Here is a 26,090-nt window from a genome sequence, read left to right as displayed (position 1 = left end):
TTTCGTTAGTCACTCAGTCAAGCACAGCGCTCACTTCCCGAGCAGAGACTGTCACTGGTGCGAATTGAAGGCATTCTCGCGACTTCTAATTTCTTTTTGCCGCATTTGGGAATTGTCGTTCTAGTCACACGGAATGTGAGCCTATCTTTTCAGACGATTGGATGAAGACGTACAGCAACAATGACAATGGTATGGCACCATTTAGAAAAGAATTAATTGTTACTATCCGTTGAACTGGATAATTCCCCATCGCCTTTTGCTTTACACCTGCGGCCCCGTTTCTAAAATGGCTGTGAAGTGTAGGTCTTTATTGTCACCTTAGTTCATATCTAACAGCGATACAACCCTGAAACCTGATCTCCTCAGAAACTAAGCCAACCTGGGCCTGGTTAATTCTTGAGTAGCACACATCCTTTCTTGAGTCCACTACCAGAAAGCCTCTTGATCCTCCGTCTTGGGAGCTTATCCGTGAAACATAGTGCGCAAAGCGGGACCAAGAGCAAACCACAGCTCATCCCCTATCACAAGGTCTTGGGCAAAGGTACAATTTAATAATAGCCAGTAAAATCTTCAAGGCAGGGCACACACACACCAGCACATTGACAATTAAGAGACACCAGTTAAACTGTTTTAGGAAGACAAAGGACTAAGCACAAACAGGGAGATCAAACAGCTACTCTCAGAAAGAGACGTCGTAAGGGAAGACTAATGTGCTTCCTGATTGCCAGTATGATCAGGTGCCCAGGAGTTGGGTCTCTTCTTTCTCCACCCAACCATCATCCCTTTAAGTTAACATTGGAAACGGTGCTGTACTGTAGAAGGTGGCATACACTAAAAGGACTAAGATACAGGCAGGATTCTGAATGATTTTGGGCCTGGACTTGTTGGAGAGCCTTGCAAATAGCTGATTTCTTGCAGATCCCCGGAAAAGCTCATAGAGAACAATTTTTGCAGGGACAGGGAAGAGTTCCTCTGCTTCTGCTGCTTGGAGGAATCTGTAAGCATTCTGTTCTCTGAATTATGATAAATATATTTCCAGTGAACTTCACACCTATGAGAGTCATTACTTTCATCTTAATCAGGCCAAGTTCCACAGTGCCATTCAGGATAGCATCAGCTGGATGATGCTGCATTCACTGACAACACTGCAAGTAAACTAACTCTTATTGACAATCCTGCAAGCCAACTCTCATTGATGACACTGCAACCAAACTAACTTTCATTAACAATGAAAAGTTTTTAATAACAATACTGCAAGCAAACATAGACTCACTGACAACACTGAAAGCCAACTAACATTCACTGACAACACTGCAAGCAAAATAACTCTCATTGACAATATTCCAAGCACACTTACTCTCATTGACAATACTGCAAGTACACTAACATTCATTGATAACACTGCAAACAAATAACTAGCAAGACAATAGGGCTACTGTTGCTTTGTAAGCTGAGGATACCCTTGTCACCTCAAGCCATGACTGCAATTATGCTGCTTCTTGGGAAATGTTAGTCACAGCTGGCTAAAGACACGGACCAGGTTCAAACCAGGAATATGCCTGTGCTCAGAACAAGTTTGGGTCATTTACAAGCCCGTTCTATTGGACTTGAATATGTTCTGGATTTTTTGCCAGCGTGTGTGTCACGTTAGCCTCCCCCTGCCAGTTGTAGCTACGGGCTGCAGTCTTCCATAGATAGCAACAGGTCAGGGAGGTAGTTTGAGACAAACCGATCCCAGAGCAGCGCTTGGGGAAACAATCTGTCTGCACCTCTTTTGTGCAAAAAAGATGTTGACGTCATTTCACATTCTTGTTTTGTTGCTGCCAGAGCCGGCTGGCTTCCTGACATTATTCGAGGAACGAGCCTCTGATTTCTTTCCTTCCTTCGGGGGGAGAGAACAGGCGATCCATTTTCGCTCTTCCCATAATTTCCATCCCCTGAAGCTTTAAAACGTCCCTGTCTAAGGAGCTGATTGCCCCCACCTGCATCTTCCTTTTTCATTCCTTGCTGGCGGTGTATCCTCTGATGTGTAATATTCTGTGATGCTCTGACATTGTTTCTCCTCAGTTATTATTTGCCATTGCGCTTTCTGGACAAAAACAGCTCCTGACAAATTTCCTCAACCCAGTTTGCCTGGGATAGTGCAGGCGAATCAGAATAGTGTTACACAAGCCAATCTGGTGATGGCACTTCAAAGTCAGGTTGGTCAGTGTACAGTGCTCATCATTAAGTGTGCACTGAGTATTCCTCACACAATGTGGTCACTGCAGTGTGTAGTACTGTATGTACAGGGTGTATGAGAAACAAAGCCAAACTATGATGGAATGAAGATACAGAGTATATGGCCCCAGATGTCTTTCTCTGCTCTCTCCTGAAACCTCAAGTCAGCCATTCATTTATTGTGTGATGCTGGGAAGAATACTTTCATTAGAGTGGTGGGGACACATTGGTTAACATATGTCTATGTGACAGTGCGTTCCATGTGAAAAGCTAATGACCACATTAGATAGTTTTTTTTCCCCCGAAATGACATGAAATAGAAAAATACATCCAGTTAAATACAGAAATATTCACACGTCTGCAAGAAAAAATTAAATGTGATGAATAATATCATACTGTATATACTGACCTATTTAGACGTGCATTTCAGTTAGACTTTTATCTAAGAGAGCCAACACATTTATTTGTCTGCCCTGAACAATAGAATCCTTGAGAACTCTTCTCAATAGCCGTCTGGACTGGGACAGTCGGTATAGCAAACAAAAATGGTTTTGTTGTTTGCACTCTGCGTGAGTTTCTCGTTTCATTTTTTCAACAGCTAACGAACAAAATAGACTAAAAATGAAAACTTACACAACCTGATTGCCAGAAAGATTTTTCTGCAGCTAATTTCTGATTCAACACGTAGGTGGTTAGTTAGTCAGCGAGGGAAATGGCAGAAGCACACGGGACAAGTAACACATCGAATCATCTTTGCGCCAAACTACTGGTGTTTATATAATCTCTCCAGCACCCCGCTCTCCCTCCCCAACCTTATTAACACCTCCAGCAGGTACACGATATTCTGCACAGTTCGTTCTGAACTTGAACCTTGAGCTTGAAGCACGGAGAAGGCATCTGGCAGTGTGGGCTGGCTCGTGTTTGCTAACAGCCGACTGCGAGATCTGTAGTCCGGCAGCCTCAAACGCATTCCACCAACAGTGAGCCAGGATAGAAAGGGCCGCTATTTTTTCTTAGGAAAATTCCAGTGAAGGGGGCGGCACAGTTCTTATTTAATTTGGTAATAAAAGCTGTGAAAGCACTACTTTTATCCACAACGAGCTTTTTTTATCGACCAAAAGAAAAGCATCTAAGACACAAACAAAATACACCCAACAGGAACCGATTTTATGAAACCTGTTACCACTACATAATGCAAGGTCTGCGTTCTTCTACAGATGAAAGAAAGAACTATTGAATTCTATTAGCTGTCTAGAGAAGCTCATGTTCTATTGCTTAGAAAGCCGTTTTGTGTGAGTATCTTAATATAGCAGCGTCTTATCGACATTTGTAACATTTCTGAGAGTATCCGTTTGATGCTGAACTATACCCCAAATATTGGTAAATGGTATTGGTTTGGCAAAAGACAGCAACTCTCAGTTTAGCAAAATTAGCTCTGGTATATATATATACACACACATAAATCTTTGATTTATCAGAAAATCGTTAGCGGCATTTAGAAGCAAAAGCCTTAGACCGTGTACCTCACCGCGCAGGCTAACCTGTGTGCACTGACCAGGTGCTTTGAAACTCCCTTTGATGATCCCGCTTCAAAGGCGACCACAAACAGCCGACATTCAGAACCGTCCCCGGCCAAGAATAGAACCGGAGAGGACACTGGAGAGTTAAAGGAACTTCCTAACGTTCAGTGGAAGCTAACCCAAAGCGAAACAGTTCATTTTTAAAGGTTCAATTTTTAGTTCTTTCACAATTCCTCGTGTCTTTTTATGGATATATGCCTTAATTGTGGTGGTGTGATGTGTATTAGAAGTTCATATTACTTTACAAAATGTTATTAAAATAATTAAACTTTTTTATTTCATTATGAATTGTGTTACGCAGTAAAGATGTAAATGCTAAGTCTATACCTATATATATATATCTTATCCAAGTAAATATAATTGCTTCGCTATCATGCACGTTGATTGTATACCTGAGCAGTAAAGGCCTTACTGGATTTAAATTATAAACACTGGTTGACCGAATCACTGATTAAAATAAGCAGACGCGTTTTTCAACCAGGAAAATATAACAAAACCTATGTACTGTTCTGTTTTTGCCTACGCTGACCTGTTCTCGAGAGCCTGTGGTGATGTCAATATTATTTATTTTGGCGACTCCCGTTCAACAGGTGGCGTACTATTTTATTCGCACTTCCCGATGTGGTTAGAGCGTTGTTTATATGTGTACTCTATGGTATTACAGTGCATGATGGAAGTATGCGTTGGAGTAGTTGTATGTTGTCTAAGAAAACGTATTTTTTGTTGATATATAATATTGGAGAGTTTCGCATTTAAAATTTCTGTGGATGTCTTAAAATATTTGATTTATTCGGAAGTCTCGGCCATTCGTTTCTTGAGTAACGTAAGTTAATCTTTTAAGTCTAAGACATTAGCAGTTAAAAGCACATTGCCTCTTCTTACTTATTTTTCTTTCTTGGATTCAGATATTTAATTCGGGGTGTGTGTTTATACTTCAGTTGATAAAACCTTTTCCACACTTTCTTTGATGGTTAAGTGTATTTGCAAGATTTTGCATGTCTGGTAATTGAAATTTTAATTGATGCTTATGTACGGAATTGTTCTGTGTATTTCTATTAGTAGAAAATAAAAGGCCCCATAAAACATAAATAAAAAAAGAGATTGCAAGTGTCGTGGTTAATTTATCGTGGTTTATTATACCTTAACGTATGGACTGAACGTAGTGCATATACAAATATAGTTTTCAGAGCATGTCGACCTGCGATACATAGGTACAAAAAAGAAAGCGGAGATTTTACATTTTCGAGTTTTAAATGATGAAAAATGTTTCGGGAACTGTTGAACCACACTTCAACGGACTTGGGGTTGTTTTTCTAAACTTTTGTGGGCGATGTCAGTATAGCCTTTGCATTATTGAGAATCCGGTCGGTGGCCTGCTGCATTGGGTTGTGGGAAGCATTTGGCCACAATGGTTACAATGATTTAACTTTAGCTAGAGCTGTCTGTGTTAGCTTAGCGTTTTTTTGCACTGTGCGCTGCGCTGGTTTCCATTGCTGAATTTATATTTCAGTGCAGACCCGAACAGTTCCCCAATGGAGGTTTGTGAAGAGGCAGACAGTGGCCGGTGTCCCAGTGAGATGGATGCCAACTCGGACATAAAAACCCACTTCAAAGTGTGTCGCTTCATTATGGAGACTGGTAAGGCACATCTCAATCTCCAATCAAGCACCAAATTAAACTGTATGACGGTATAGCTCTTCCCTCCATTCTGTTTGCCACATTAACTAAAGTTCTTTATTTCACAATAGCTTCAAGGGACTCTCGCTGCAAGATTTGCATGAAACAAAATGTCACTCTCAGAAAAGAAAGGAAATAATGCAAATTTAATATTCTTCTTTAAATTTAATTTTCTTCTTCAGAAGAGTCTTTACTTAACTGGTTCCATTCTTTATCCCTCTGCTCCTACTATACTATACTATACTAAGTACCACCATCCACTGTCTCCTCTGTGTATTGTAATTGTGTTTTATCTTGTGTATTATTTTTATTTATTGTTGCTCTCATTCTGTTAGGCACTTTGAGAAGCCACCTTTAAAGGTGCTATATAATATAAAGTTTATTATTATTATTTTTATTATTATTATAAGTAAAAATTTAAATATTCTCTAAAACACTCTTATTCTGCGACCTGAGCCTTGAGTCCCATTACCATTCTAGTTATTTTGGCCTCACCAGCGATCAAGTATTTTGCTGTAGCACCTGTATGTCAAGGTGTCTGCTAGATCTGAAACCACTAACACAGTCATTATAAAGAAATCTGCTGGGATGAACAGTGAAAGCGGGTGTGAGCCGGGTCAGTACCTGGATGGGAGACCTCCTGGGAAAAACTAAGGTTGCTGCTGGAAGAGGTGTTAGTGGGGCCAGCAGGGGGCGCTCACCCTGAGGTCCATGTGGGTCCTAATGCCCCAGTATAGTGACAGGGACACTATACTGTAAACAGGCGCCGTCCTGACTCTCTGTGATCATTAAAAATCCGAGGGTGTTTCTCAAAAAGAGTAGGGGTGTAACCCCGGCGTCCTGGCCAAACTTCCCATTGGCCCTTGCCAATCATGGCCTCCCAATAATCCCCCTCCATGAATCGGCTACATTACTCTTCTCTCCTCCCCACTGAGAGCTGATGTGTGGTGAGCGTTCTGGCGCACTATGGCTGCCGTCGCATCATCCAGGTGGATGCTGCACATTGGTGGTGGTGGAGGGGAGTCCCCATTACCTGTAAAGCGCTTTGAGTGGAGTGTCCTGAAAAGTGCTATATAAGTGTAAGCAATTATTATAGTTATTACATGGAAGTGCATTTCAAACTGAGAACAGGAGCCACAGCTTTACCCAAAGGGTTGTGGGAGTGTGGAGCAGGCTGCCTTGCCATGGTGTTGTAGCTCAGTGATTCCTACCCTGGGGTGCAAGATGACCTTTCTGAGGTGTGCCAGATTTTTTTTTTTAAAGGTAAATCAAACAGAAATGGAAAAGACAAACTGCTTCAGTGATTTTGATCAGGGGCGTGAGAACATCTTTTCAGAACCAAAGGGATGCAGGCTGCAGTAAAGGTGGTAGCTGATGGCTTCTTTCGAGAAAAAGCTCGATGAGATCCTCAGCTCAGTTGACTACTAGCTACCAAACTGGTTAGATGGGCTGAATGGCCTCTTGCGTGTAAAAAAAAAGGTTACAGACCTGCTGTGTTCTTAAGCTGGACTGTGGAGGGTGACCCACAGCCACTTTGAGGAGCGCAGCCCCAGACGTGCAGTTCTATTCTCAACCGTAGCGGACTGCTGTTTCCTTCATTGCTGTATCTCCCTCTTTGTGTATCGGCAGGGGTGAAGCTCGGCATGCACTCGGTGCCCATTGCCACGGCGTGCACGGTGTACCACCGCTTCTTCCAGACTGCCAGCCTGCAGGTATATGAGCCTCATCTCGTGGCCATGTCTGCCATCTACCTTGCGGGCAAAGTGGAGGAGCAGCACCTGCGGACCAGGGACATCATCAACGTGTGCCACAGGTACTGGGCCCTAGCAGGTGCACACCTTTCCCACCAGTGCATGCCTGTCTCGGCTGGTGAGCACACTTTTTCAGCAGCCGGAGCGGAGTGGTGGCTCTGTGGCTCAGGATCTGCGCCTGTGGCTGGAAGGTTGCTGGTAAAAATTCCACGGCCGGCAGAGGAATCCTACTTCATTGGGCCCCTGAGCAAGGCCCTTAACTCCAACTGCTCCAGGGGCGCTGTACAATAGCTGCCCCTGTGCTCTGACCCCAAGCTTCTCTCCCTGTCTGTGTGTCTCATGGAGAGCAAGCTGGGATATGCGAAAAGATGAATTCCTAATGCAAGAAATTGTATTTGGCTAATAAAGTGATCTTATAATAAAACAGATTCAGTTTAGGGTTTAAGGTGTGGGACCTGTTTCCCAGTGAAACTTCACGCCTTCATTGGTAACTGGCGTTATTTACCGATGTTCACTTGAGTAAGGTCGTGCAATTGAGAGCTACTCAATCTGATTACTGTTTTACAAGTAATTAAAGAAGAAATGTGAAAACTTGTCATTTAAAATATCATGTATCCACCCAATTTGGAGTTGACAAATGCCTGATTTCCACCTGTGTTCGCCACTATGAACCAAGCGAGGGTTATTGTGTCGTCAGCTGTACCTGCCCGAACTGGAGGAAACTGTTAAATTGTCAGGTTAAGCCAGTAACTAGCTAGTTTAACTTAAGAACTGAACTCGAATGAAAACCTTGACAGATACCAGCCTTCCAGTGTTAGGGTTGCCCACCCCACCCTAAACTTTGATAAGCACACTGCAAACTAGTTACTTATTTACAGCTAGTGCTAGTTAATTAGTTAGCAGACTAGTGAATTTTAAATCGCATAGGTAAGAGCTGTGATGAGTCTGAGTTGCTGGGTGAGAATAGGGATGCTCACAAGAGATTTTGAACCCTCAGGCTCCATAGAGAGCTGACGAAGCTGGTGTAAAAGCATGATACCATACAAGGAGGAACTCTTCCCTTGTGTTTAAAACTGCTTGCACAACCCATTGGAGAGTTGAGTTCAGGGCTGTGTTAGGATGTCTGCTGGGCAAAGACGTCATGAAAGCACCAGAGTGGGAATATATCCCGTGAGTTTGCATCAACCACAAACGCACTTGCCCACCATTTGGTGGCCTTCAAAACCCTAAAGTTCAATGCAGTCTTATCCTTTTCATACTATTTGACATTCTGATCTGGGAGCCATGTTGCAGTGTGTCCAGTAGTACTACTATTACACTTGTGAATCACTCAGAGACTCCTCTCCTTCCAGCAATAGGGATTCCTCCTTTTTACATCTATAAATGGCTAGTGCCTCCTTAATGTGTCCAGGAGAAAGTATGGCTATACAGTACTTGCAGACTGCGTCCCTCCTCACAGCTCCTGTTTTCTTCCTTGACCATGGTGCCATCCGATTGGTCAGATATTTTGGTCTCCACAGTGGGGAGGGTCATTGCTCATGTGATTTCTGGTCCTTCGCCGGTGCTGAGCGCCGCCTTGTGCTGTGCTGTTGTCTTGGAGGTACCTGAACCCCCGGAGTGAGCCCCTGGAGCTGGACAGCCGGTTCTGGGACTTGAGGGACAGCGTGGTCCAGTGTGAACTGCTCGTGCTCAGGGTCCTCGGCTTCCAGGTGTCATTCCAGCATCCCCACAAGGTCAGGAGCCCGGGATGAGTAGTGATTTCTGCAAGATTTAATTCAAGTAGTATATACTTAAAATAAAAAAATAAGCCCATACAAATATTTATATATATTATGGGGGCAGTAAGTCCTTCTTCTTTCTGAAAGAATAAAAGATTAACCTAACTTACTACAGACCTTCACAGTGTGAGACTGGGTACCTAAGGGGTTGGGACTGCAGTGGTAAAATGGCAAGGTGTTAACCGGTATAATCATTACATAGGAACAAGTAATAGGTTTATTCCATGCAGAAAAAAAGAAGAAAGAGAACACAAAGTTTCGGCCGTGGAGCCTTCTTCAGGTGTGAGGTCTTCAGGTCTTCCTCACACCTGAAGAAGGCTCCACGGCCGAAATGTTGTGTTCTCTTTCTTCTTTTTTTCAGCATGGAATAAACCTATTACTTGTTCCTTTGCAGCTTACGCATGCTGACGCAGCTACCCACCTGAACTATAATCATTACATGCTGTACTTTTCTGGTTTATATACGTGAGCCAATATTTATTTTGCCAAGTGATGTATTTTGCAGTTGAGTGAGACTCACTGCAAATGCCTCCGGGAGGCAGTTTTGTGAATGCAGACGGAGGAATTCTGTTTGTGATAAATTGAATATATATAAAAACAAATGCAAAAAATTCACTGACTTTAAAAACTTAAAAGGACTTGCCTACTTTTCAGTGATGACGTTTGACATTATATTGATTCCTGCATCATCGTGGAACAGATTCTTATCATTTTGCTTTAGGCCATTTTTTAACCATTGGCATGTTCATTGAAAGAGAATCCACACCATATATTTGTTGCATATGTAGTTAATGTTTCAGTTTACTTGTTAGATCTGTTCCCCAACACACTGTCGTACTATTATTTAACAAGCAGACCAATCCAGTGACCCAAAAGCCCAGTCTAGTGACTCTGCAGTTTTGCAAGAACCAAAGGGTCACACTACTGTAAGCTTTTGCTGAATGAGCCCTGTTGGGTTCTCCCCTCCAAATTCCTTCTTCACAGTCTAGAGCTACCACAGTGGCGTCACTTGCCAGAATGATGTTCAATCTCCCAGCAGCAAAACACAGCACAGTGTGCAGATGGGCAAGCAGATCCACTGACCCCCAAAGGTGGTCATGTATCCCAGTGGATTTCCTATGGTTTTCAAGCTCCAGAGGGTGCAGTCATTTCAACAGGCTCACCCCGAGCAAGTACTGTTACATCAGTGCAGAAATGCTGTTGTTAATAAACAAGGTGGAAGGTGGCGTCAATGGGTGTGTAACTGTGATCTCCTGTTTGCAAGCAGTGGAATGTTTTGTGCGTGCACTAAGATGCATGGTAAAATTACACCCTTTACTGCTTACCACCCTGCCTGCAGCCGTGATGCTTTTGCAGTGAAAAACATTTGCGTAGCTGTTTAAACATTTTTGGCAAGCTGGGGAGTGTTTCCTATTGGAACTAAATAGGAAATAAGTCACAATTTTAACACATTGTTGTTTTCTAAATGCTGGAATTTGAAAGTTCGCATTCTGATCTTCCAGGATGCCTCGAAGGCCTCTCGCAAACTTGGTGGGTGCCTTGTTTTTCCACATTGAGACCGGAGGTGACATTTCAGCTTCATCAGAAACCTGTGGGCGCGCAGACCCCTGCACCTTCCTGTCGCAGTCTAAAAGCACGCTTTCTTTATCCTTGCACTCCCTGCAGTACCTCCTGCACTACCTGGTGTCTCTGAAGAACCTGGTGAACAGGCACGCCTGGAGCCGCACGCCGATCAGCGCGACGGCGTGGGCCCTGCTGCGGGACAGCTACCACGGCACGCTGTGTCTGCGCCACCACCCCCAGCACATCGCTGTGGCCGTGCTCTGCCTGGCCCTGGAGACCTACGGCATGGAGGTGCCGGGGGACGCGGAGGCCGAGAAACACTGGTGGCAGGTCAGTGGCCCTGTCCCTGCTGCCCTGAGCCCGGGTGCGCTAGCTGGCAGCCTGCTGGGCGGCGTGGAAGTGAATGAGCCTTGAGGAAAACTAAAGCTAGAGAAACCAGTGAATTTTATTTGTTTAATGGGAATAGGTCACTTTACACAGAGAGCTGTGGGAGTGGGGAACACACTTCCCAACCATGCTGTTGAAGCTGATATCCTGGGTTTTTTCAGTAAACAGCTAGATAAGAACCTATAGTAGGTTGGCTACTATAGCCACTGTTTGCTACTATTAGCTACTGACTGCTAAATAGGCTAAAAGGCATCCTCTCATTTGAAACTGTTCATAAGTTAAAGCTTATCTTTATGCCTGATTGTTTATTTTAATGGAGTGGAGATTTTTACGACGATTCACATAATGTTAGATAGAAAATTTCAAACATTCTTTCACTAGACTTCACGTTTTCAGGCACAAGCCCAGCGTTAGGCTCTAGTTTGTGTCAGAAATACTGAAACTCCTGTTTATGATAAGTAAAGTCCAGCTGCTAGAAAGCAGTTTGTGTTTTTCCATGAGGTATGAATGAGCAAGTAATCCCAGTCATCACTGGAAGCTGAAATATTTCCCCACTGATTGAAAATGAAGGTACAGACAGGATACATAATTTCGCAATTAACATGTCTTGGCAGATTGTTCCCTTTTGTAAGCGGTATCTGACAAAACAGTTTTAAAGTGGGATATATATGCAGATACCGAGCTTGTGTTGCACTGCGTTGTCTCATTCTACCGCTCAGGTTTACTGTGAATCCTAATTTTGCTTCCGTTATCCATACTTACGTCTGTTTTTAGGGCAGGGTGTACAGTCCTGGTCCTGGAAGGAGAATAGGAGAGTGTGTCTACAGATTTTAATTCCACTTCAGTTCATAATAAGCTAAACCATTGCTTAGTGACTTGACTTGACCAAATAAGCAGCTTCACCCAGATCTTCAGTGACCAGTGGTTAAGAGAGAGCTGCAGTCCTGCCTGTTCTCCAGGACTTGCGTGGGACCTACATACAGCTCTCCATTTTAGGATTTAATAGGAAAAAAAAACACTTCAGAAGATCTGATTGGAAGATTTCTTGATTTTGTTTTACACCTAAGTCTCTGAGCTGGCAATACTGTTTTTAATGGCAGTCATGCCGTTTGCTTTAAGAAAGCAGCTTTCCCAATGCAGCCTTTGTGTGCTGACTAATGATAAACAACGTTTGTGGACCTACTAGACCTATACTATATTAATAGTGCCTGGAGGTGATTGGAAGGAGAATGGGATATAAACAGGAAAAAAGTCTGTGATTCTGCAAGTAAATGCTAAAAATAAAATGGACTGCAGGAGCTTTTCATGACACATGCCTCCTTGATTTTGACAGAGTGTGCTTTGTTCCTAATGTTTTTACACCCTTGTAGAACAGTTGAACACCTCTTCTCCTCTTCAGAAAGCTGTGCATAGTTTGCATAGTTTTTCTACCTGGACTGGATGGGTCCTTTTCCTTCTGATCCAGTGATATTGTGATTCTCTAATCCAGTTCATAATGGGTTCTAGTTCTTTTTTTTTTCTTTTCTGGATTGTCTGATACCTGCATGTGGACATCCTCACTTCAACACTGAAAGTTAATCATTCTAATTAATCTAGCTATGTGCAAGTATTATTATTGATATGAGCTGTTTAATTGGAATTGTTAATAAAAACTGAAGATTGATGCATTAGATGATACTTTATTTTTTAAATACAGATTTTTTGTATCTCCCGCCACTTGATTTGGAATAGCCGATAGTGTGTTTGTCATGTCTCAGCTTGCAGCTTCTCTTTTACTGACTCTTTTTATTTAATTTTCCTGAAGTGAAGAGCTATATACCTGGACTATATAGAGTCCAGAACCTTAACCATTACCCAGGTCACAAAAAATAGACAATTCTACCAATTACTGATAAAAAGAAGTTATTTGTGATTCTCTTCTATATACTTACATTGTGCTATGAACTGTGTGTTGTCCTTGTTATGCTTTTCCCCCCATGTTACGGTTTCCAATCCAAAATTGTTTTGTCTTGTCCAGGTCTTAAGCGATGATATTACGAAACCCATCATTGACGACATTATCAGTGAACTTTTGCAACTTTATGACTTGGAAGCCAAATGTACCTGAGAGAGACTGAACAGTGACATGACAATAAAACTGGACCCTGCCTGCATTCATAGGTAAGACACCACCCGAACTTCTCTTGCTCATTCACGAAATGCTCTAGTTTTCTGATAAAAACACACATAAAATAAGATATTTTTTTGGTATTCGATTGTAGTTGCATGTTTATAAGCAGTGAAAATGCACATGCCTTCAAGATTTTTATTAGATGGTGTCAGCTTGCAAACATGTGAGATAACCTACATTTCACAAGTGCTCTATAAAATAAGAATTCCAAAATTAAAATTAAATGCACATTTTCCAATTATCGATCTATTATACAAAAGCTGTATAGTGGCAATCCACCGACTAGTTTTAATGTGTAGGGCACGAGGTGGGGCGACAGTCCATCCCAAGGCAGACACATACACAGGTTAGTAATATGTTTTCCTCTCCAGTGCAGCCGGTATATGTATTGTAACGCTAGGTAAGCAAGTCAGTGCTGGTTGGTTGCTGTATGGAATTAAAGAAAAAAATCCTAATACTTCCATCAGTGTACAGAATGTGGACGTTTTGTACACCATTACATCATGGCATCATGGTTCAGAGCACCAAGTAACACAAGGGTGGTGACGTTCCATTATCAAACATGGTGACGGCAGTGCTAAAGATAAAAAAAAAAAAACAAACACATTATCCCTTTAATTTACACTTTCCTCCTAATGTAAGCGTTTGCTTCGGCTTGGAGCCACTGTGGGGTTTCCCCTGATGAAGGGCTTTGTTCAAGAAGAAATTGAGGATGTTGTGCAGTTTGCAAGTAAAGATCTGAACTTGCAAGGCTTCTGGGTTCTAGACCAGTTAGTTAGCCATTGCTGCTTGTATTGCACACCTGTGTGAAGTGGGAGTCATCTTCTTAACACTCTGACCTTGCCTGTGGCAGGAATTGTCCACTGTGTGCTGTCACAGATATCCCTCCCCCTACTTAATGGCCCATCTAAGGGAGCAGAAGGTGGTTAAGTAACGTTCTCAGGGTAATGCAGGGTTTGACCTGGGACCCTCCTGGTTCTGAGCCTTTCTCCTTCAACCACATGCCCAAGTCTTTCACCTGGCAGCACAGCTTTGTGAACGGTTTGGTGTCTTCACTGTGCTTTCCTCCCCTTTTTGGGAGGGACTGAACAACGGAACGACATTAATCAACTCCCAAACTCGCTGGCCTACTTTTTTTTTTTCTTTTTTGGAGTTGCAGTCACGGACGGTCGAGGGAATGGAATAACTCCCCAGAGTTTCCACGCGACTCGAGCGTTATCTAGGACAACATTATGTATTTTTACAATCTCCTTTCTTCATTGTTCTATAAAACTGTAAAAAAAAAAGAGAGAGATGAGAGGCGTTTGTGTTTGTGCCGGGCTGAGGGCCTGCTGGTGAGGGGATGATAGTGGAGAGCTTTCTGGAACCTCTGAGTTACACTGAAGTGCTGTTGCCCCATCCTGTCATCCATCCATCTTTTTTCTGTCCGATTTTTCCAGTTCATGGTCTGGGGGCAGCTGGAGCCTATCCCAGCAAGCAATGGGCACAAGGCAGGGTACACCCTGGTGGCCAGTCCATCGCAGAACAGACTCAGACATGGACATGCATACTCTCCCACCTGGTTCAGTTTTCCCAGAAGCCAGTTAGCCTAATTAACCAGCATGTCTTTGGATTGTGGGAGGAAACCCACGCTAACAGGAGGAGAACATACAAACTCCATGAAGAATTGAACCAAGGGCTGCGAGGCAACAGTGCTAACCACTGTGATTACCCAATCAATCGGTTTTAATTTCCACTTTAATAAATCTCATATTTTATTAAATAAATAAATTGGCGGAGCGGTGGCTCTGTGGCTAAGGATCTGCGCCTGTGACTGGAAGGTTGCAGGTTCAAATCCCGCAGCCAGCAGAGGAATCCAACTTCGTTGGACCCCTGAGCAAGGCCCTTAACCCCAACTGCTCCAGGGGCGCCGTACAATGGCAGACCCTGTGCTCTGACCCCAAGCTTTTCTCCCTGTCTGTGTGTCTGTGTCTCCTTGGAGAAAAAAGCTGGGGTATGCGAAAAGATGAATTCCTAATGCAAGAAATTGTATAGGGCTAATAAAGAAACATTATTATCAATAAAGGCCCGATCTGAAGCAGCTAAAACCATCTCTATGAGTGGAAACGTACTTTGCTAGAAGGAGGTGTTGCATGCTGTAGTTCAGCTAGCACTGCGAGCACAGAATGTATTGGAACTCTGCAAGGCTGTGAGAGGAATCTTGACCTTGACCATGGTGGAGAGGTGCACTTTGTCATCATCAATGGAGGGAACACTGAAGTTCAAACACTTTTTTTTCATTCTAAACTCATTTAAAACAATGAGCAGTTTAATTTGATTTTATTTGGAATGCCTAAGCCTTCAAACCTCCTCACTGTTGTTTGTCTTATTTTATTTGCTCGATGCGTTTATCCAAATTGTAATATAAATAAATGACAATTATCCTTTTTACTGGCCACATGTCAATTGAAGCACCAGTTTATGCAGCTGGGACAACCTGGCTGAAGCACCATATCCTCAGCGGGTCACTCAGTAGTGTCCGTGCCTGGGATTTTAACCTGCAACCCTCCAGATGGGCGTCAAGAGCCCAGACCGCTGTTCCACACTACCACCGGAAGGGTTTGAGACAGCTTTTGATGTGAGGTTTTACCTTGGTTTTTTTTTGGTCTTGGGCTTGAGTGAGGTCTCAGCCCTCTTTTCCAAGTCCTTGGAAGGTTCTTTGGGATTTAATTATTGAAGGGAAAATCAAGGTACTTCTCACCAGCCAACCTTTGTACGAGGGACTGTGTGTTTTTTTTTAAGGCAGTTGAACCGGGATCGTTCTTTTTCCATGCCATACCCTTGTGGAGTCACAAGTGCTTAACAAAGCACGATTTCAGTGTAATGAAGATTTCTTTTCTTTTTTTCTTTTGTTTAGATTGTGCAACAGAAACACTGAAGTCCAGGTTTGTCTGAACATAGCGGTTTGAACATCTGTGAGAAATCCCGTTTGGACTTTTGAGTGTTTCCAAGGGTTCGCATTGTGCTGGAGCTCGGAGATGCAACTTGAAGAAGTAAAATAACACGAAGGAGGAAAAGGGACTTCTAGTCTGGCGATGGACGAGGTGGTGGAGTTTGCCAGTGAGGCCAGACTTGTTCTAGTTTATCTTCAGGTGAAAGAAGTTGAAGGCTATACCTGCAATACTTATTTTGTCCACAAGAGTGCATGGATTGGATTGCAGAGCTGTGCTGCTCACATCATTACCCTTGCATTAGCTCCTAATGCCTCCTGTTCAGTCCTTTTGTTTAAGTGGAACCCTTCTTTTGTGGATTAAGATGATTGCTAGTTCCTTATTTTATTTTTGTTAATGTAATAAAAATTTTAATCAACTGTGCCTGTTGATCTTGCAGAAAGACTTCTATTAACAGAGTTATAATCTTCTCCCGTAGGTTTTGGTATAAAAACTAAAGAAATGAGCTTGTAGTGCAGCCCCTTCTAAATAGGTGAGGTTTTAGAAGGGTTTAATTTGTCTTTGAATTGTTTGGTTGTTTTTTGTTATTGACGCGTTGTGTGTCTGGTATGCGCACATGGTATGTATGTGTGCATGGTTCAACAAAATGAAACATCGACGTCATGAAGCTGCACGTTTCTAACAAAATGTGTAGAAGGAAGATAAGACCTCCACTGCAGGTACAGCCTGAGCCAGAATAGTGCTGGCTATATTTGTTTCATTACCTTTATTTTAGTAAATGTTCATTGTGGGGCATTTGAAGTCAATGTCATACTAAATACTTTTTTATTTGTTCAGTCTGTGCAATTTATAATAGAGCTTTCAGATAATTAAGCCTTAAATTATTTCCATTCTATGAAGTGGGACTGTAATTTAAGGGTTTCTCAGTATACTGTGTTTGTTGGAATGGATCCATCTATATTCACAATAGGAGCAGGTTATGCATTAATTGCAAGACAAGCGTAATCTTTGTACAATTGTTATGCAAGAATGATACATCATAAATTGTTTAAATGCTGCTGATGTTACGTGAATTCTTTGCTTAACTACCAGAGCAGCTGTGGCTTGTAAACCTGAATGCCTGTGATTTTGCACATCTGCTTGTTCCCAACCTTATGCATGACTAACCAGTCCATTATAAAAAAATGCAATTCTATGTAAACCCAACACACAATTTTATTCTTCATATACAAACATTTTCTTCTTTCACTGTACTTTAACTGCTACGCTATCTGGTCCTTGTCTTGCTAACACCAGTCAATATATAGAATCACCCATTTCTTTTAATGCCACTCCGCCTTCCTCCTAATGTAGGTTAAAGTAAATGTTTATTGATCTCCTAATTCAGTTTGGAGAAAAGCTTCCAAAAAACAGCTTCAGTTCACTGAGATCGATGCTGTACTACCTTTATGTTTGCTCCCTCCAACTATTGTTCTCATGCCGATTTATGAATGGTGCCTCAAACCTAAGCCTTTGAAACACTCGGAAAACTGAACACTTGAAGGGGAGAAGGAGATTTTATGCCCATCTAAATTCACAGATCCTGAATGTAGATCAGAAGTCTTCCATGTCGTTTTAAGGATATGCTATAGGATTGTGTATTTCAGAGACATTAAAGATAGGCATGACTCGAAAGAGAAAAAATTAAAATATAGGTTAGAATGCAGTTGGCTTTGCCATTAAAAGAGGTCTTTTACACAGAGGCTTTGATAATGATTTAGATTAAGTTATAAAAATGTTTCATTTTTATAACTGCCCCTGCCATATCACCCTGCAACTCACAACTGGCAACCCACTGAAGCTAAGCAGGTGTGAGCCTGGTCAGTACCTGGATGGGAGACCTCCTGAGAAAAGCTAAGGTTGCTGCTGAAAGAGGTGTTAGTGGGGCCAGCAGTGGGGCCAGCAGGGGGCGCTCACCCTGCGGTGTATGTGGGTCCTAATGCCCCAGTATAGTGACAGGGACTATACTGTAAACAGGCGCCGTCCTTCAGATGAGACGTAAGACCGAGGTCCTGACTCTCTGTGGTCATTAAAAATCCCAGGGCGTTTCTCGAAAAGAGTAGGGGTGTAACCCCGGCATCCTGGCCAAATTTCCCATTGGCCCTTACCAATCATTGCCTCCTAATAATCCCCATCTATGAATTGGCTTAATTACTCTCTGCTCTCCTCCTCACTGATAGCTGATGTGTGGTGAGCGTTCTGGCGCACTATGGCTGCCGTCGCATCATCCAGGTGGGGCTGCACACTGGGGATGGAGGGGAGTCCCCATTACATATAAAGCGCTTTGAGTGGAGTGTCCAGATATTCTAATTAATTAGATATTCTATTAATTGTCAAGTCAGGTGTTGTACAGTGCTATAGAATGTTACTAACTAACGCATGTTTCAATGTTGGTTACCACATGATCATTTAAAGCTTTTTCTTCATTTACATCAACAATTACTTGTTACTGATTCATTTATGTTGTGTACTTTTTTTATTTGAAATAATTTTGTAACTTTTCCCCTTCTCTCTCTTTAAATCGGCATATTGGTAATAGAAGTGAGGCATTAATCTTGTTTTTCATTTCCAAACTAGCTGGCCTTATTTACTTGTTTTGAGCAGCACAAAGTGTGAACTCTGTGCACTTCTTTTTCACAAATTTCACAAATATGGAGTGAAAACTTTTTCCCCATCCTTGGACACCCTCTGGGCACTCTCGTCCTTGAACTTTGGCTTTATATCATGCTGTTTCTCACTGTAATCCAGCTAACACAGTACTACTATTTAAAACATGTTCCATAATGATTATGTCTGAATCTCCAGTTTAAAGGTTAAAAGATGTTTATAAGAAAAAGTATCAAGAGAGCTGTTGCATCCTTACAAATCTGAAGTGTATAATATATCCAAAGGCCATTTCTCTTTAAATGTAGAAGCTGTATCTCACGACGGGTATGATAGATTAGAGTTCGAGCAGCCTGCGACACTGTCTTGAGTGGTTTCTCTGGAGTAGTATCCACAAGCATGGTGGTAAAACAGACTCGAGAAATTCTATGACTAATACATCCTAACATCTAACACGGGGAAAGTTATCGAAAAAGATATTTGAAACAGAGGATCATCAAAGTCAAAATAATCTAGGCAATAGTCAATATGAGTTCAGAAAAGTCCGTCTTGTCTAAGGAACCAGTTCTTTGAACAAGCTACGACGGTAGTGGACACACACAGCAAATATATTAAGGTTTTCAGAAAGGTCCTCATAAAACAGTAGAGATAAGAGATTTGGGATGATGTAGTTAGTGGAGTACCTCAGGAATCTGTACTAGGAGCACAGCTTTTCTTAATTTATATCAATGGTCTAGATTCTGATATACTGTAGTTAAGCTTGTAGATAATATCAAACATTGATGAATAAGCATATTAAATAATAAAATACTGAAATAAAATTCAAGACTGGACAAATGCGTGGCAGCCTAATGTAGATAAGTGCAGGATTTCGTATGTAGGTCATGAAAACATAAACTGTAACTACAAAATGGGAAATACTGAGCTAGCAGAGGCTACTTATGAGACACTTTGTTTAAATTGATACATTCACTATATTGATACGAGACAGTATAGGGTAGAATTAAAAAGGCAAACAAATTTAGGATGTCATTTCAAAAGTGTGGAAATCAAGGGGTGTATAGTTAAAATTGTATAGTGCACCTGATTTTTCCCCCTGATGTGATCTTCATTTACAGGTTCATATCTGTGCAGTGCACTCACCCTCATGGGCGATAATTTGGTAAAGCAGAGGGACTAGTGATGTTTGTGTCATTGTCACACATTGTAGCACCTCTCTCTATGTTACCACCACTGCTACAGTTTACAAAGCATTGAAACAACAAACAAGTTTGCTGTGCAACACGAATACAGGGCTCAGCCGATCAATGCAAATAAACCAGGAAAACATGTATCTGCAACCATTTACTTGCCACTTTATCCAGGGCATGGTCACAGAGGAGCTGGAGCCTATCCCAGCAACAACAGGCACAAGGCAGGGTATTCTGAGCAGGATACCAGTCCATTGCAGGGCACACACTCACACCAGGGCCCGGTAACCTACCAGCATGTCCTTGGGCAGTGGGAGGAACCCCATGCAAACCTGGGGAGACCATACAAACTCCACATAGATAGCACTCCAGGAATTGAACCCAGGACCTCAGCACTGCAAGGCGGCAAAGATAACCCATGCAAAATTGTGCCACCCAGAACATGCGCAAGTAATGACTAATTTTATTTCATTAATTTCACACTTTGATCTTTTTAATTCCCCAGACAGGTTGGATCAAATGCAATGACCACACATGATTATTTCTTTAAGCTGGTCTCAGTGTTTTGGGTCTCCACTCCAAGACCTTCAGTTAACCTTGGGGGGAGGTTCTGTCTTTTTAAGAAGGAGACATTGGAAAGTGTGTGACATTTTAAGATGGAAGAGATTGTAACCCTTTTCTTTTTTTTCTGGTCTGCAGTTCAGTGCATGAGAGTGTAACAATGTGCCCATCCAGGATCAATTGAAGGCGCTTTGTTTGAAGCCCTGAAAGAAAAGACCACATTGAAAAGTTAACGTTAATTTGCTTTGGCCTTCACAAAACCAGTGGCCATTGCCGGAGGGCTAAAGGACATAACGAGATTAAAAAGGGAGATTTTTAAGCAGATCAATAATGAGGGCTCATCTCCACCCTTGCACAATATCGCACCGGCTGCAGTAAAGACTGTCACGTATTTATAGGTGTCCTCCCACATCTTGCTCGAAGCAGTCAGCTTACAGGCAGTTTTTTCCTTTAGAAACAGTGTACTGCATACAAGTACAGCAACGTCAACCTAAACCAAGTAGCTAGAGGCATAGAGTACATACAGTGCAGTGTTTGCAACAGTATACAGAGTTGACTAAGTAACTTTAAATTCACTGCACTTTCAATCTCAGGCCATAGGCACTAGAACAGTGTGTACTGAAGGCATTTATATTTTTAATACATTTCAGTATATATGTTGATCCCAGACTTAATTTCCTGATTGCAGCTGTCAAGCTCACTGTCCTGTTGATAATGATAAGTTAAATTTGTCACTGGCTGCCTGGCTGGGGTAATTGTTATGTAACTGTGAACGGTTCTGGCTTGCAGCAGTGCCTGTGCTTCTAAAGACGAGTGATGCACCATCTCCCGGGTGTCACGAAACCCCAGCTTGTTAGTATTTTATTTGTGTGTGTGTGTTCTGAAGATGAAACTAATGTGAATTCCTGGAAAAACGCTAGCTCACCCTCTATCTCTTTTTCTCTCTCTCTCTGTCCTTGTCAGTCAGTGCCCCAGTCTCCCTGCAGCTAGCCAGCTCTCTTCCTTTGTCTCTGTAGCTCCTGTCTCATCTCTCTCGCTTTACATTGTCCATCTTCTCCTGTCTTTGTTTCCTTCTCTCGTTCGCTTGAACTCCAGGGCGTCGGGAGCAGAAGTATTTTAATAAGTGCTCCTACTCAGAAAGAAGCATTCATATGTACCAAGCATCATACAGCAGCTGTGTTTTGTTTTCCCGTAATTCCCCATGAAGACTGCTGTTCCTATCTAATTCAAAATTAAATATACAGTATGGGCTCGCCATTCTTTTTAACCACATTTTTGTGTGCACACAATCTTTGCACAACCATTAGTTACACAATCATCGACCAAAATAGTTAGGACCCCCACCTACTTTATTACAGAGGTGCCAGGGCCTCTGTGAGTAGGAAGTGAAGAACAGCCGAAAAAGCATGTAGTTCACAATCCACATCTTGAAGTTCCTGTGACCCAGTCTCATCACCTTCAGGAGATGCTGTGATTAGGCCAGTGGCTCTTCCCTTTCTAGGGCTTCAACCACTTCCCTGCAGAACTAAGATCACCAGGATTGCTCCAACCGGGGAAGGTGAAGGAAGTCAGCCTTTTGCTCCTCCGGACAGCCAACATTCACAGCCGCCGAGGGTCAGTTCCTGTGGACTGGGGTTTTGGCTACCGTGTATTTCCGTTTCGAGGAGTTGCTGACATATGAAAAGTGCACCTTGATAAAGGGTTTTAAAGACTATGTCAACATGCGCCTGAAATATGTTGTCCTACAAACGCATTCAGCTGGGATTCCCTGCCATCTTAAATTAAATGTGCTGGAACACCTGAGGTTAGAGTTAAAAAAGCGTTCATTGAAAACCTCTTCATCCACAGGTCTCCTGGCTCTAGTAATTTGGGCTTTTGTGGTAAACCTTTGGTCTTATTGTAAATGACTGCAGCAGCTGTTTCTTAATGCCGTTATTACCCAGAAGAATTTAGGGTTTATTCATGTGTTCTGTTTTCCATGTAGTCCAAGGGGTCCCCATTCCTAGTCCTGGAGAGCCAGCAGTGTGTTCAGCTGTGTTTGTAACATCCTGAATCCAGCTGGACCAGTGAACAGCTGCTTCCAGCTCTTCAGGTGCTGCAGCTTTAGAAAATCACTGGAAACTTGCAGACACAATGGCTCTGCAGGACCAGGATGGGGGACACCTTACAGGTTAAGTGACACAGCTGCCCGGTTGCGGGTTCAAAGCTTCAGACCCTGCTGTTGGACCCTTGAGTGAGGTACTTGCATTGTCACGGCGTTTCTGTACAAAGCTGCAGATTTTTATGAAGTTACCACAATGTTTTTGAGCTAGGTCAGTGGTGCCCAGTCCCAGTCCTGGGTGTTTTCTGTTTTTCGTTCCAGTCGAGTTGATTATAATATAATTGACTAAATATTATGAAGAGTAGCTTGAACTATTCGTTCTCAGCTTTTAAACCTGATGGAGCTTTAACTTCTTAGATCAATTAAGGCTTCAGTTATCTAATTAAGGTGGGATGGAATGAAAACTAACAGGTGTGTTCGTCACCAGGCCCAGGATTGGGATTGGGATTGGAGTGGGTGGTCAGTGCTTTATATACTAAAAAAGAACCTTAAACTCACTATGAAATTTCAAGACGATTGCAGATGTTTAAGCATAGAATTGTTGTACATGTACTCAGTGTGCAAGCCTAAATTACAATTTTGAGATTGAAGATATTGGCAGGCTATCAAACAGTTGATTACAGAAATCACTGTGAGACATAGCAAAGGCGTATAAAAAGCTTTAGAATGACTTAAAGTGAAATAGGCTCTAAGTTATTACTTTTCTTTGTGTCTGTCTTAAAAACATTACCACACTGCTTCCATTCTTAATGGGATGTTCAGAAAATTTGTGTTGTAGGAACCGTAATCATTTCTGGAGATAATTAAATTATTGTTTTCTGGCAAGACATGAATATTTCTTTCATTTAAACAGTAAAACATTAGGCAATGAAAAGCAAACTAGCTCTCTAGAAAGGAAATGCCTTAGACAGACACTAGTTTCTATACTAAGAATAATTGGACCAGAGATCCTAGTGCACGTAGAAATGGAAATGGAACATATCCAGATTCTGACAGAATTTTTGTATTTGAGCTCCTTGCAGGAAGAAATGAAAGGTTCTGATTGACTCTGCAAGAGAGGTAATGGTTTCATTATACCCGCATTTTCAAATGTGTGGTTCTTGTTTTGGGCAACACAGTGGTGTAGTACAGTACTTCACATTGCTGCGTTGCAGAGCTCGGGCCCTGGGTTCAGTTCCAGACCTGAGATGCTGTCTGCTTGGAGTTTGTATGTTCTCCCTGTGTTCATGTTGGTTTCTTCTGGGTGCTTTAGTTTCCTTCCATAGTCCTGAGACATGCTTTTGGGTTTAATCGGCTTCTGGGAAATTCGGCCCTGGTGTGAGTGTGCCTACCTTGTGATGAACTGGTGTCCAGTCCAGAGTGTACCTTGTCTTGAACCTGCTGCTTCTCAGAATAGGCTCTAGCTACCCTGCAACCCTGAATTGGAATAACTGGTTAGAAAATGGATGGATGGACGGTGTTTCTAAACATGTGTTTTGTTTGTCAATTTAAAGGAAGAGATCATTCTCTCTTGATTGAATGGAAAAAAATAAAACTTTACTTGCACTATGCAGGAAGATTCAGATAAATTCCTTCATCAGTCATGTGTACTGCTCCTACTAAGATTGGTTCACATAACTCTAAGCCCAAGTCTTTTCAGAACCACTGCATTTCCGGTCAAGGCAAATTCAGTGGACTGAGCTCTGCTGGCCTTTTGAAGTTTACCGTTAATCTTGGCCCCTTGTGAATCAAACTATCTTTTGAGCCACAGTCTTGAGATGACTCACTTGCGTCTTTTGAGACACAGTTTGATAAGTTCTAGGAGCCAACAGGTTTATAACAGTGGGATGTGCATGGCATTCCGGATGGTCTCCTGTTGTTTGCAGCTTTTCCTTTGCTTTAATAAGTGTTTGCAGCTGTGATCTTTTTCTCAGTTCATAAATCCAACCTAACTGTTGTTCTCACTACTCCTCACCTCCTACACACAGGCTACTGTAGCCTTTCATTGTTATTTCAAATCTAATTGTTCTAATGCAGGGCTTTTAAGACCAGTAACAAAACCTTTTATCTACACAGCATTGCTTTAGTGCTAATACAGCATTGTTCACTTTTAAAGGAAGGACCCAGGGTTTTTATTGATTGATCTGTGCCTACCTGTGTGACCTGGGCTTTTCCATTTCCCGTTGTAGTCTTGCATTAGCCCTGCAGACAAAAATTACGTGAAAGTCAATTTACTATCCAAGGCTGGAGCCAGGCTTGTCTAGGTGAATTGCAGCTCAGAAACTGATCTGCGAGGCACCTCTCTCACTCGTCCAGCTTTGCCATGTACTCCTGCAGCCCCAGTTCACGTTAAGCAAGGGAATCACTGCAATGCACTGCAGAACAAACTTGTCATGCCTGGCTGAATGTCCTGTGCTGTGCTCGTGTGCTTTGAAAGAGTGCAGGATGAAAAATGAACCCAGATATTCTTGATATAAAAATCCATTATATAAAATATATACAGTATAAAATCCAATATGAGTTAATTAGTCTCTGTCATAAGGACAGCACAGTGGTTGGCATTACTGCCTCACAGCGCTGGGGCCCTGGAATGCTGTCTGCTTGGAGTTTGCATGTTCTCCTCCCTAGAAAACGTGGGTTTCCTCCAGGTGCTCTGCTTTCCTCACATTGTCCAAAGATACAGTATACTGGTGGGTTAATAGGCTTCTATGAAAACTGGCCCCAGGTGAGAGAGTGTGTGTGTCTGTTTCTGTGTGTGCGCTATGATGGACTGGCATCCCATCCAGGATGTACAGTATCCTGCCTCGCACCCATTGCTTGAAACTAGGCTCCAGCTCTCCTGCAACCCTGAATTGGATGTAGCAGTTAGAAGATAGATGGATATTTCTCACTAGATGATCTTGTCATTAGTGATCTTTAGGCAGACAGATACATTTTTGTAAAATGTTGGGGTTTTTTTTACCACAAACTGACACCGGGGCCAATTTTGCCAGAAGCCAGTGGAATATGTTATTATTATCTGAATAATATTGATGGATTTTGTCCTGCAGTTGACTGGCATCCCATTCAGGTGTATCCTGCTTTGTGCTTGTCGGGTGAGGCTTCAGCTCCCCCACAATCCTGTAATGGATGGAAGGAATATTGATTGAATCCTGATTCGATTTTTTGAAAACATTGTTGATTTGTTTTATGCAAAGCAAGTTATCTTTGTGGGTATGTATACAGCTGTAAAATGTAATCTGTAATCTGAGTGAAGTTCAAGGGCACAACAGTAGCATAACCCCACCTAGAATCTGAACCCACAACCTTCCTGTTACAAACCCAGAGCCCTAACCACTTCAGAACTGAATGACAGCCTGATTAAGCCTTTTCTCATATAGAAGATTCTTCTTGTTATGCAATGCTTGTTAACTCTCAACACGGTGGTCTGTGAATGTTCTTACAAGCAGTGTTTCTTTGCTACTGACATAAACAAGCTTCAGCACAGCTTTTGCATGAACTTACAGTGCAAAAAGAATGAAGTTCCCTCCAGTGAAAAAATGCAGCAGTAACAAACATAA

The 26,090-nt window shown here is 42.3% G+C and overlaps 1 protein-coding gene across 3 annotated transcripts; it reads left to right on the top strand.

The window, feature by feature from the left end:
- The first annotated feature begins 3,872 nt into the window (after positions 1–3,872).
- On the top strand, positions 3,873–17,113 carry ccnq (cyclin Q). Of its 3 annotated transcripts, none has more exons than XM_015342953.2 (7): positions 3,873–3,946; positions 5,311–5,438; positions 7,107–7,290; positions 8,829–8,961; positions 10,672–10,899; positions 12,974–13,116; positions 16,023–17,113. In XM_015342953.2, the coding sequence occupies exons 2-6, from the start codon at positions 5,333–5,335 to the stop codon at positions 13,061–13,063; spliced, it is 741 nt and encodes a 246-aa protein (XP_015198439.1). In that variant the 5' UTR covers positions 3,873–3,946; positions 5,311–5,332; the 3' UTR covers positions 13,064–13,116; positions 16,023–17,113. The 3 variants fall into 3 exon arrangements, with proteins under 3 accessions (XP_015198439.1, XP_006625684.1, XP_015198428.1); XM_006625621.3 differs by lacking the exon at positions 3,873–3,946 and adding an exon at positions 4,465–4,623 and having other exon boundaries at positions 16,118–17,113; XM_015342942.2 differs by lacking the exon at positions 3,873–3,946 and adding an exon at positions 4,465–4,623.
- The last annotated feature ends 8,977 nt before the right edge of the window (positions 17,114–26,090 follow it).

This window comes from Lepisosteus oculatus, chromosome 2 (assembly GCF_040954835.1).
Source record: "Lepisosteus oculatus isolate fLepOcu1 chromosome 2, fLepOcu1.hap2, whole genome shotgun sequence".
Taxonomy (NCBI): domain Eukaryota; kingdom Metazoa; phylum Chordata; class Actinopteri; order Semionotiformes; family Lepisosteidae; genus Lepisosteus; species Lepisosteus oculatus.
Note: the sequence above shows the minus strand (reverse complement) of the source record. Positions and strands in the feature narration are given on the sequence as shown.

Bases quoted from the DNA above. Each gene is read 5' to 3' on its own strand.
- ccnq (XM_015342953.2), top strand. From the start codon at position 5,333: ATGGAGGTTTGTGAAGAGGCAGACAGTGGCCGGTGTCCCAGTGAGATG. The intron at 5,439-7,106 runs GTAAGGCACATC...GTGTATCGGCAG, and splicing joins TCGCTTCATTATGGAGACTG to GGGTGAAGCTCGGCATGCAC. The intron at 8,962-10,671 runs GTCAGGAGCCCG...CACTCCCTGCAG, and splicing joins CATTCCAGCATCCCCACAAG to TACCTCCTGCACTACCTGGT.